Raw genomic sequence first — 12,590 nt, 5'->3', positions numbered from 1 at the left:
TAGTTCTCTTCTAGGCTTTTAAACGATGGGTTTATAACTGAACAAGTGTTACCCTTACAAAGTGTGAGGGGAAAGCTGCAGTTTAGATTTTTATTAGCTAGCCAACTAGTTGTTAGATGGTTGTTAGCCTTGATGCTAGCAAAAAAATCCAGTTGGGGTTGGTCGTCACATTCTCTTTGGGGTTGGTTGTCACATGTAACAACCAACCGCTATGTTGGCAAAAATCATGCATGGTGAAATGAGTTTGAGTGCGCAGACCCTACATGTGCCATCCCTGTAACTCAGACAGTGACTGCATGTAGCCTAGTTGAGTAGGCCGTTATTGTTAGGTCTACTTGTTTTGTTCTTTATGTTGTTATACAGGCTGGCCTAAAGATGTGTTTCCTGTTCCTGTTCCTTGCTCATTTTATGCATTAAGTTATGTAGGCCTATCACTTGTCAGTGCAATTAAACTTTCAAATTTAGTTCTGCCTTCTTGCCTTTTTGAAAAGATTTTTCCCATTAAAATACCACTGTGACAACCAACCCCATAGTGTATGACAACCATCCCTGTGATGGGGTTGGTTGTCACAATGTGTCAGGGATACACATTTCAAGCAAACACCTTAAGCTTCAATTTAATGTAGGAATGACTATTGGAAGATGTTTTGAAGATGAGCAATCATCAAAACAGTAAAAAGTGTGACAACCAACCCAATTCTCCCCTACTCCAGTATTCGTACCCATCCCTACTCCTTACAGCAGTGTTTCTTAAAGTTGGGCTCACAACATCTCAGGGTTCGTTTTGCTGCCTTTCTGTGTGATTTAACATCGCAAAGCAATTTCAAAGACTCGCATTGATGCTAACTAAGATGACTGAAAGATGTGATAAGAGATGAACTAGTGTAAAACAGAGGAGTTTTGTAATCGTTTGATGCTAAAGGGACATTAAAAAAAAAAATCAACTATTTAAAACTTTTTGGCCTGCACATCAAGAGATGTTAATTCCGACATGAGTAGCTTGTGCCGTTCTTGGTGAAACCACAGCAAAGAGTCGGAACAGAACTGTGTGTGACTGACACACAATGAAAGGACCTGTATCCGAGTACAGAGCATGATGAGCAGCTCTGAGCCTCAAGCACTTACACAGGCTGCTTCATCCTCATGTGAGAGTCATGAGGCCGATGACTCTGAAAGCTACAGATTCCACCATCACAGAGGGAAGCTTAGAATACGCATCATTATGGACGCAGCTGGTATCTGCATCTTCAGGGTTAATGTGAAAAACAATTCCCTCCTTTCAAATGAGTTAGAGATGATTGATGAGAACACTTTTAGACTGCTTTCGTAACTTTGTAATTTCTTACACTTTGTCACACTTCAAACTTAGAGCAGAGGTATATGAAATGAATCAGTAAAAAATTAACAATATTCTTGTTTCACCTTTCACTATCACGGAACAGACTCTTGTAGTTATTGTGCTGTATCTATTATTATTATCATCTAGTGTGTTCTGGGTTTGTATTTTGTTGTGTATTTGTGTTTTAGTGTCAGTAGAGCAGTGGCTGGTGGAGGCCAGGTGTTCACTGATTAGTCACAGGTGTCTCTCGTTAGTGGCAATTAGCAGCTGCTCTTAAGTTCCAGCTCTGGGTCCTGTAAGCTGCCAGTTGGTGCCTGCTCCGCCATGGTACGAGGCTCTCTCAGTCTTAAGCTTCTGGAAGTATGCTCTAGCATTGCAACCTGTTGTTAACTTTGTCTTCAACCTCTGCAATAAATTCCCATTTACCACTGTTTTCCACTGTCTGTGTCTGGTTTTTCGGTCCTATACTGAATGTCACACTGGGAGGGTTATTCCTTTTTTCAATCACCTAAACACCCATGCCCCTAAAACATTGTCCCAAGTACTTAGAATTAAACCAAGTTTTTAATAGAACAAAACATTGTTCATATTGTAACCTAACCAGCTATCACTGTTGCACTTAAATTTCCCTTTTCTGAATCTTTAAAAGTCAACATACAGCCTTTGCTTCATTAAACATGATTTTGAGTCATCATCTATTAATAGCCCACAAGTTGTTTTCATTAAATGAAAGGTTTCTTCAAATAATATTACACAATATGGACTACATCTTCTCTATGAATGATGCGCCATAAAATTACAGATTTTTCATTATATAATTACAAGTCATTTTCTCATGGTGCTCAGACATTGAAGCTCTTACAGAGATAACCACCAAGTATTTTTTTACTCAAACAGACAAAGCACAAAAAACAAAGCAAGAGTTAACATCATGGGTCATGTGATAATGGACACTTGGACAGCAGTGACACCTGTGACCTTAGACCTTGACTTCAATCTCATTAGCCAAGTACCTTTTGCTTCACCTTTAACACACTTATGGACAGAGTCAAAATGTGACAGGTGTACTGTTAAGTGTTTGCGTGCATGCACAATACGCAATGACTAAGCAGCCCAAAAAGCTGATGTAGACAGCCTTGTGTCAGTTTGAACTACTATTGCTGTACTTTTGTTTCTTAAAGTGTCATCAAGTAGGCACCATCTGCATGCAGTTTGACAGCCACACTAACTTGTGCTGTATCTTTTAAGTTATTTGTATATGTTCAATAACATACGTAGGGGGCTAAGTTGGAGCTTACAAGCAGATGAGGATTCTCATAGGACATTTTTTAAATACTGAAAGTCTGATTTTTAAAAATTCTATTTTGTCTGTGTTTTCTTGGGACAGCTGAAACAGGGTTATGGACCAATCTGGTATGTTCTAGGTAAAATTACATTGAAGCTTTGGATTGGACGGAGATCCAAATCTGGGTCACAGGTTTCCTTACTAATCAGCAGTTAATTGGGAGCACCTGTGGTAGTCTCCCTCAGCTGATTGCAATCAGCTTGGGGAACATGGCAACTGTTGTTTTCATATGTACTGCACATGCACCAAAAATCCAAGATGGCGGCCTCCATGTTTTGGATCTATCTTGTGACTCCCAGTCAATATTCTCCTGGCACTTGTGGATTTTATATTCCACGGAACAGTAACAGTATGAATCTGCTTTCTTTTTTAATTTCACAATTCTTGGCTTTGACATTGCATTTTCTCAAGAAGACGCTAAACAAGTAAAATGTTCATCTACGTTGTTTGACGTGCCAGACTGATTACACATTATCACCACCTACTGTTTTTGCATGTTGACCTTTTCTAACCACTGCTGCATTGTTGTGGGGACAAAGTAGTAATCATAAACACCTTTGGTGTGGACTGGCTTTTTATTTTAAGCAGAGTGAAAAAGGACCTTGCTAAAAATATCTGTATGTGGCTCTATTCATACAAGTTACACAAAGAAACTGCACATGAGGTCGAAGGTGTTATCTCATCTAGTGAAGCAAAACAAAAACACATGCCTGGCCTTCACTTCAACATTGTACATTTTTGCAATAGAACAGTGAAAACAGAGTGTTTTTTATGTTTATTGTTTATTTTTGTGATTCATTTATGTATTTCAGCCAGGAAAGTGACTTGTTCTTCTGTTTTTTTAAGTGATTCATTGTGTCCTGGTAGATTTATTGGTCCAGCTTTTACAAGTACTGCTCCTTTGATCTTTTGTTTTTGTTTTGAGGGAACCCAATTTGTACTAAAGGGTTTGGGAACACAGCAAGTTGTATATTATTTTGACATCCCTGTATAAATCTTAGTCAGTGTGGTTCAAAGACCCCTGCTAGCAGTATGTTTAGGTCTGGGTGTGGACATGTTGGGAACAGCAGATAGAAGCTGTTTGGTTTGGGAGTCTGGGCCTGCTCTTTAGAAACCATACTGGGCCACCACAGCCTTTTCTAAAGCCGTGTCAGCACATTTCCAAAGCCAGCAGCCTCATTCACAGACTACACCCTGAAAGAGATGGCTTTTGTGCGTGTGTGTGTGTGTTGGCATACAGTGTGTGTGTGTGCTCACATAGACCAAGCCAGAGGTGATGGCCCGGTTACAGTTACTGTAAAGATACGGTCAGATGGTTGCTGTATTTGGCTTTGTGAGGTGACACACTATAAAGCCAAACTGCAGCTGAAAGCAGCTTTGCTCATGTAGCTATGGTGGCACATTTACCAAGTAAACATTTAAAATAGGTCTGTGTAAGCTGATATATCATGTAGGCTGGTTTTATGAAACACTTTCTAATCTTCATCTTCGGTGGACTAACTTAATGTCCCATGAGCTAGAAAAGTTCTTCAGCCCACAACAAAAGAAAAGCAGTATTGAGGTGCTAAACCAAAGTCCGTGGATCCCTTCTGACAGTGGAGGCTGTTTGCAGTCTCATGGCTGGTCTCTGTTAGAGACTGCCAGGCAGCCCTGGATGCATTTAATGAAATAAAGATTTTCACTGGCTCAGGGCCAAACACTTCCACCGGCATCAACGGATTCCCCATGTGCACACCAGGGTTGGCTCCAAGCCACAGCCACATAGCTCGAGTGACCTAAACAGAGATGCAGTTCTGATATGAAGAAATTGATCAATTGGTGACCCTGTTTTATAAACGTCAGTCGGCTTTTACAGGGGAAAGGTCAGCCAGCAAGCAGCCTATATAGGTTAGATCATTTAGTTGTCCTGGATTCTACCACTGCACACGGGCTCTGATTAACTGATCTAGCTAATAACAGAGAACATGCTTTAGATCAGGTTGTGATGACAGTCCTGACATTTTTTTTATTATTAATAGCCTGTAGACTCAACAGATGCTGTAGTCCACAGAACAGATCATGATTGGTCAGGAAAAAAATGTCTTTAGGTTATCAAAAATATTATTAAACACCTATCTAACTTGCTCAGAGACAACAAATTATATGTAAAGCCAAGTTCATATTCCCATTATTTACAGGTTTTTCCTGTAATTCAATTAAGTTCTTACCAGTTGGGGTGCTTACCTAATCTCAGCAGTCTGCTAATTTTGTTACTGCCTGTGTTTGATCAAGTCAAAAATATCAGCTTTCGTTGTGGCACAACTGTTGTTGGTCAGAGTAGTTTCTCTCCTTTTAAAATAATGCAGATCTAAGAGGAAAACACGTTCAATTATTGACTATTTGAATCCCTAACAGGATAAATTAGATTTTAAAGATGCAACAACAAAGTCAGGGATAAGAAAAATTGCCAAAAAAGTCACCGGGCAAACATGGCTACTGTACGTCACTGCCCTCCCAGTGTAAAATCCTGACTAAAGGACAAGGCTAAAGAGCTCTGACTGGGAACATATGGACTAATAAGAGAGTGGCCGTTTCTGTCCCTAAGACCCCTCATGGAAAAAGCTTTTGGTCTTAACCATATGGAATTCAGTGACTGTTGCACCATTGTCGTAGCCACTAAAGGAGCTTGGTTTTGAGCCATCTGGGACTCCCACTGCAGAGATGCATCAGAGGGTATTAGTTTTAACTCCCCCATCCTCAATCTTTCTGGAACCCCATATGTGGGAAGTAGCCATGGAGTGGAAGCCAACCTTTTCAATACACCAATAAATGTGTTTGCTTTTTGCAGTGTCCAGTTTCCATAGCTTGTATGGAGGGATATTGCCAATGCCACATATTCAAGAGAACAAAACAGCTAATGGTGGAATCCAACTATTTTAGCATTCAAGGCCTATACTCTCCTGGCTAACATTTCCATTAGTGAGGACTTTAGTGATGCCTGTCCTACTGTACTGAAGATGTCTTTAATGTGTGATCTCGGTTAATAAATGTCCTCTATGTGGAAACAGTGAATGGCTAACTCACTTGGGTCACGTTAAGGCAAAACGTGGATCACCAAACACTAGAAGACAAAACAACACTGTCTGATTCAACCTTGTTGTCTTTGAAAATAAGGTGAAGAGGAGTGGTAATTAATGACATTAAATAATGCAGTTTAGTAAAGGCTATAAACCGTTGTAATCTAATAAACCACAGTGCTTTCTCCGTTACGTCCTAACAACAACATGACGTAAGCTGGCTTTAGTTGACAGTTTTACGTCTTGTTCAGCACTTTATGCATTCATTAACACTGATAATAAATGTGCACATGTGGGTGTTTAATAAAATATGTATGACAAAAGAAAATGTATCATCATTTGATGTATGATGCTTTTATTTTTCTCACTCTATGGGTTGTTTTTGAGGTGGCAGCTGCAGACGGTGAGCGTATGAAGGCAGTAGAAGGGGTGCCATTGAGTTGTTGAGCAAACCAGTGAAGTGCATGGACAGCAGTGGAAGATACCAACCAATAGGACATGAATTACAGACATGATTTGTTGTTGACACCATTAAGACGCCTCATATTGTTTATCACGTTACTAAAATCCACTCCTAATCCTCAATTGTTCTAGACCACTATTGCTTTTCCAATGCTTCTCTCTACGTCTACTGCTTCCATTTGTGTGCTAGCCTTAGTGAAAGTGGATTATTTAATTGAAGTCGAACACCCTGTATCCTTCTCATATCGAAAGCTCTCATTGTCCGCCATCATTCTTTCATAGGGGAAAACAAAGCCAGCTTGAAAAGAGCCTGGAGAGTCGTTTTGTGATGTTGCTTCATATGAAAATCTCTCTGAAATGCGTCCAGTAAAAAGTTGGACGCAGACATTACTGAACAGCCAGGATCACATTCAGCCAATCCTTTAAGTGTATTTGTGGATTAGTAGTCCGAGTAGCTCTGGCCTTTGATCAACAGGAAAAGTTGGCCTCTCATATTTAACTTTATGTCGGTCTAGGCAGGTATCCAGGCTGATATTAAATCTCAGTTTGGCCACGATCATATTTGTATAGCCTCAAACATATGGGTCCACCAGGCATTTAGTATTACACCGCACCAAATTGGTGGAGTTTCAATTGGATTGGAGGTGTCTCTGTCTCAGTGGTGGGCTTTAGTCTATGTTGAAGCCCAAGTATGAAACCGTGTGGGCTAAACACACAGGCAGAAAAACTTGTGGTGTAGTCAAGGGGTTCCCAAGCTTTCCGGCCAGTGACCCCCAAAAATGACTGCAACCCCCTGTTCCTTGAGGTGGTTTAACATTGCTCACATCCACAGGCAAACACTTACAGGCCAATCCAACAACAGACATTAAAACGACACATAAAGAACACAACATCCTAACAAACATCATGTTTTATTTTCATTTAACCACTAGTTTTGTTTTACTCTTGGAACAATGGATAAAATATGCATAAATAATGACAAGAAATGTGTCCCGACCCCGACTTTGGGAGCCAATGGTTTAGTCCAAACATGACCAGAGTTTCCAAAAGAAGTAGAAATGTTTCGAGAGTAACCATGATGAGAGGTGTAAGCTTGCCTGCTTCTGTCCACATCTGAGTCTGGAAACTGCTCACCATAACATTTCACACTTCAATCCTGCTTTGACTTTAGGACCTGCAACGAAGCCATCGATTTCACCTCAAAAGACCACCATGGAGTGAAACAGTGTGACTAACCTTTCATAGAAAAAAAACAGCAGAGTCTCTTTCAGCTAAATTGAAAAAAAAAAAAGAAAAAGCTGATTGAAAAAATGTACTTAATGCTATGTCGACATTCCAACCGGAGCGAGGACTCTTTTGAACATTTAGTTATATAATCGTATTTCAGGTACAAACTCAGCTTAGAGCTGAGTGTACAAATCCCTGTTGAGGCTCGAGTTTTCAATCAGAAGAATGTTGACGTGAATGGAATTCCAACGTTAAAGGTGCAGTGTGTGGTATTTAGCGGCATGAAGCAGAACAAGATTGGTAGAAATGGGATATAATATTCATAAGTATTTATATTAAGTTAAAATGACCTGAATAAATGTTTTTTTTGGTTTTGTTAATTTTGAATGAGCTGTTATTATCTGCATTTGCAGCTGGAACTTTAGACTGTATAGTAAATTGACGTAGTATACAAGACGTCACTGATTATTTCCTGAGCGCTGGTTTGAAGCCAATTGTCGGTGGGTGCCATATTGGAAATGCTGAACTCAACCAAACTCTGTCTGAGGTAGTGTGAGGTAAAGAGGTGGGCCTTTAGCCTTTTTGCTAACAGTTTTTCCACCTGTCAATCAAGTCAGCCATGTCCTTAAATGGGCAAAAATCACCCCCCTTTTAGAGAAATTAGCTATTCAGACTGAATGGCTTGAACCAGGCTGTAAGTTTACATGTTTATTATTGCTGTAAAGATCGTCTTTTTTGAATGGGTGTGTATGTGGTTTCCGGTGTTTCAGTAGCCAGCCTCAAGTGGACACTCGATGAACTGCAGTTTTTTAGCACCTCCATATGGGCTTCATATTTTAAGACCGCAGGTTGCTGCTTGGCGAGAACCCTTCCACAGAAACCACAATGTGGCACCACCATTTTTCTACAGTATCACAGAATGGACAAACTAATAACGTCTTTGTATTGGTGGGTGACTACCTGACAATGCACTGGTTGGAAGAAGATGAGTAAGAAGAATGTGTTATCGCAAACTCTTGACAAATGGAGGATCATACATCGTGCATCACAGGAGCTTGTTGTCCTCAAAGGCCACTGTTGATTGTTGAGTTTCACTAAGGCACGAGGTAGGGAGCCTTTCAATGTAGAATCTGACTGCTGGGTATCGCTTAATATTCTAATTTCTACACACTTGACCTTTAAGTTCAGAGAGCTCCTCCAAGGAACTGGCAAAGAGTCAGACAAACACTAGTTTGAAGGTCAAAGAACAGCAAAATGTTCATGTGTTATAGTACTGATTAAACAACAACCCTGCTGACACAACAGACCGAGGAACACGCTAACTGAAGGCAACAAAATCTACATATTAAGTTCCAGTATGTGCAGCTATATGCAGAGCTAAGGCTAAAGAGCTTGTATGAAACAACAGAAAAGGACAACCAGTTTGATCCGATGTAAAGCGTTGACATAGATGAACTTGAACATACAGTATGACCTCGTGTCAACCGATATGCCGAAAACGACGGATCAGAGAGATCTATGCAGATTAATGTAACCTTTCATGTTGTTCTGTGGCAGCTAATCTCAGTCACAATGTCGAGTCATGCGATGCAAAACCATACACACACACACACAGACCTGCACACACACACACACACCCACTTTGCTGTGGCACTCTACGACTCAAGCATAGACAGCTTTCATGGCTCTATATGAGGAGATTAAAGTAGGCTGAAGAAGCTTTGATTCAGAGTCCAGATTCTGTCCTTGTCTCCTGAGTTGTACCTGGATCAGCACACCAGAAGCTGAAAGAGTCCAGACCAGTTCACTTTGACAGTGTGATGTGTCCTGGTCCAAACATATTCCAATAAATTAAAAGCTCACAGTGATGTTTTCTGGAAGGATACTCCAGATCAGTTTGGCGACTAGGATGGAGGGATAAAGGGCATTTCTTCTAACCATTAACGTCTAAGAAGTCCTGTGAAACATTAGTCACAAGGTGCCGGATACCTGGTTTCAAAGAATGGCCTGGATTTAACTCCATAGATAAACAGTGACAGGTTTTTGATTTAGTGATGCATCTTTTGGTCCTTTTTTGAAGTACATGCATACAAAAATTGTGAAATTGATATTGCTTTTAAATTGATGGAAGTATTTACACTTTTCAACGTGTGTTTTGGTAGATACAGAACTTTAAAGATCAACACTGACACTGATTTTAGAGGGAAATCAGCAGCTGGAACTCTGGGTGTTTTTAAAAGTAAACTTAAGACTTACCTTTTTAATCTAGCTTTTAATTTGGAGTAATTTATTTTTAGCACTGGACTGCATTATAATTATCATTATCTTAATTATTATTTGAATCATCGCTTTAACATTTATTTATCTTAATTATTTATTTATCTATTTATTTATTTTATTCATCTGATCTTGTGAACGCTACCTTATTTTTAACGTTTCTTTCCACTCTTACTTATTTTATAAACTTAACTGTATTGATTTTATTTTATTCTAAGTATTTTATTTATAATAATGCCTTTTATAATTTTACCATTGCTGTTGTTTTCTGTCTCTCTGTTATTCTGTGAAGCACTTTGGGCTGCATGTTTTTATGTATGAAAGGTTCTATATAAATAAAGTTGAGCTGAGTACATAGGCTTGTAAATGGGGATGTTAAGGTACCCAGAATGCTGCTGCATTGAAAACAATGATGATTTTGATAATATTGAACATAACCTAACATAATTTCTCATATTAGATATGTAGGTTTATAACTTGTGCATCATCACTGGAGGTCAAATTAACAATAGGCCTATATGAAGTGTTTTTAATGAAGTCAGAGTCAATGGATGAGGAGAAAAAGGTTATAATTGGCTGAATTAAAGTTAGACTACATGATTTAAGTATATTAGCACTACTTCAGGGTCAAACCCACTTTTTCATAAACTTCATCACATTGTTCTCCCTTCACGTGCTTAGAAACATTGTTCTTTTTTAACAAACATGGCCATATTTCCTCTTACCTTCCGAGTTCTTTCCCCGGGATGATGGTGTAGTGCTCAGTGAAAGGTTCGCTCTTGATTGTGGTTTTAATTTCGGACAACAAGCCGCTGCCGCCCCGGTCCTGGTTCGGTTCTGGAGCGGTATTGTGCTGTAAGCGGGTCCGGCTTCTCGAGTCCCCGGCGCGTGGGCATTCGGGTATCATGGCGAGGTTTTGATTGAAGAAAAACTATTAAATGAAAAACTTGAACACACGCGAGCAAACAGACTGCTTCTCAACAACACAGCTGACGACACGCTGAACACAGACTTATACAGTCTATGAGCTGAGAGGCAACTTCAACAAATCATGCGCGTGGCAGATATAATCACTGTTTGATGTGGTAATGTCTGAAAGTATCCGTAGAGATTAATATTCTGTCCAGTAACGCGGTAATAAAGTTCATTTTGAAGAAGTGATTCAGTCGAGCGGTCAGTTCAGTGAGAGCGGTCCTCAGTCTGCCTCCTACTGACACACAGCACTGGAGCTTGCAGTCACCATGGGAGACTGGGATGATTGACAGGCGGACTGGCCAATAGCATTAAACAAGGGGAAGCGTTGGCATAACGTCACTGCCCCCTCTTGCATTGATTGGGTAAAATGTTTTGTATGAATGGAAAGAGTACAACGACATCTCAAATTTACAAATATAAAAAAACAGCAGACCTTTTTAACCCTCCTGTTATGTTCGTTTCTCTGGAACAGCAATAATGTTCCTGGGTCAATTTGACCCGGGGCATATTCAATTATCCAAAAGTGTGTGAACCCCAAAGAATCCCAAAACACATTTTTCTAAATCTAATTATTTACTCCATTACTAACCATTTAAATCAAGATTTAGTCCATTGGTGTTCTTTAATTCTCACAGATCATAGTTCAATGAGGATAACTCACTCGTTTTTCATTCAAATTAATGTTAAAACTTTTTTTAATGTACATTGGAAAGCCCTAAATATAAATACAATAGTTTTACATGACATAGATTTTTGTTTATTTTATTTTACTTTTTTTTTTTATAAGTGATGTTGATAAATTAACATGACTCCTCTTCTGTCACATGCTGCCCAGAATATTATGCTGCATCAAGCTGGTTTGGACGGCACATATTGCCTAAAATAGACTTTAAAAAGGGTCAATTAGACCCACAACATAACAGGAGGGTTAAGATAAATACTGTATTTTATTCATGTACTTTGTCTGTTCATTTCTGAACTTCCGGAGTCGGGGTTTTTTTTCAATAGTTTTTTATTTTTTTATTTTTAAATAGTTTTGTTCTCTATGTCAAGCCATATTAATGGCCCCTTTTATACATCCATGTTGAGTACATATCTACAACCTAGATACATATAAATATTGTCAAACAATGTTTGTTAAAAAATAGCAAACATTAAGAAATTGTTGGACATCAAAATAATGGACTTATAAATGATCCATAGATTAATTTGACTTTAAAAAGCTATAAAGGGTAAAATAGGTCAGTTTTATTCCATTTGAGTACGCAAAAAAAACAAACAAATCTAGTTTTAAAAGAAGAATTTTAATTTCAGCTAATTTTAATCTCAATCAAGTTTATTGTAGCATTTTCTATGACCCTTGTGTTTCATGTGAATTTCATAGACTGTATAAATAATGGACATAGTATCCGTTATGTCACCCATCTGTGTCTGAAGCGCTGTTTTGAAGCATAGACTGTTAAAAAAAAAAAATTGACGTCATCTCGCTCGGCTGGAAGTGAAGCTTCCACAAAAACTGCTTCCCCTAGTGGCTGGCTGCAGTATAGGTCAAAAACTCCATCTCCCCCATTCATTTGAATGGGGCTGCAGTCAAACTCTAAAAAATAAATACACGTACAAATTTTTCTCACATCCGTATGCTGTGGTGATATGTAGTTATTATTTGACTGTTTTGTGTTCAAGGCCTCTTTTTTCTGAAAAGTTTCTTTTTAGTTAGTTATTATAAGTTAAAAAACAGGGTTTCACTTCCGGGTTTGCTTTGATTGATAGCTGCCGTAGAGAGAAACTCCGTAGTACCTCATGATTGTACTCTGTAGGGCAGAGCTTGTTACCGTGGAAACACACAAATTCCCTACTCTGGCTGCAGAAAATGTACAAGATGTCTGCGTTCTGGAACAAGATATTTTGG

The 12,590-nt window shown here is 39.0% G+C and overlaps 1 protein-coding gene across 1 annotated transcript in view; it reads right to left on the bottom strand.

Annotated features, from left to right (window-relative positions):
* Nucleotides 1–10,952, bottom strand: part of stk17a (serine/threonine kinase 17a) — a 42,275-nt gene extending 31,323 nt beyond the window's left edge. Inside the window, exon 1 of the mRNA XM_034706686.1 lies at nucleotides 10,432–10,952. Within this exon, the coding sequence (XP_034562577.1) occupies nucleotides 10,432–10,613 (182 nt within the window). The 5' untranslated portion in view covers nucleotides 10,614–10,952. The remainder of the gene's footprint in view (nucleotides 1–10,431) is intronic.
* Between the last annotated feature and the right edge of the window lie 1,638 nt (nucleotides 10,953–12,590).

Source organism: Notolabrus celidotus, chromosome 17 (genome assembly GCF_009762535.1).
Source record: "Notolabrus celidotus isolate fNotCel1 chromosome 17, fNotCel1.pri, whole genome shotgun sequence".
In the NCBI taxonomy this organism is placed as follows: Eukaryota; Metazoa; Chordata; class Actinopteri; order Labriformes; family Labridae; genus Notolabrus; species Notolabrus celidotus.
This window is presented reverse-complemented; position numbering and strand designations above follow the sequence as displayed.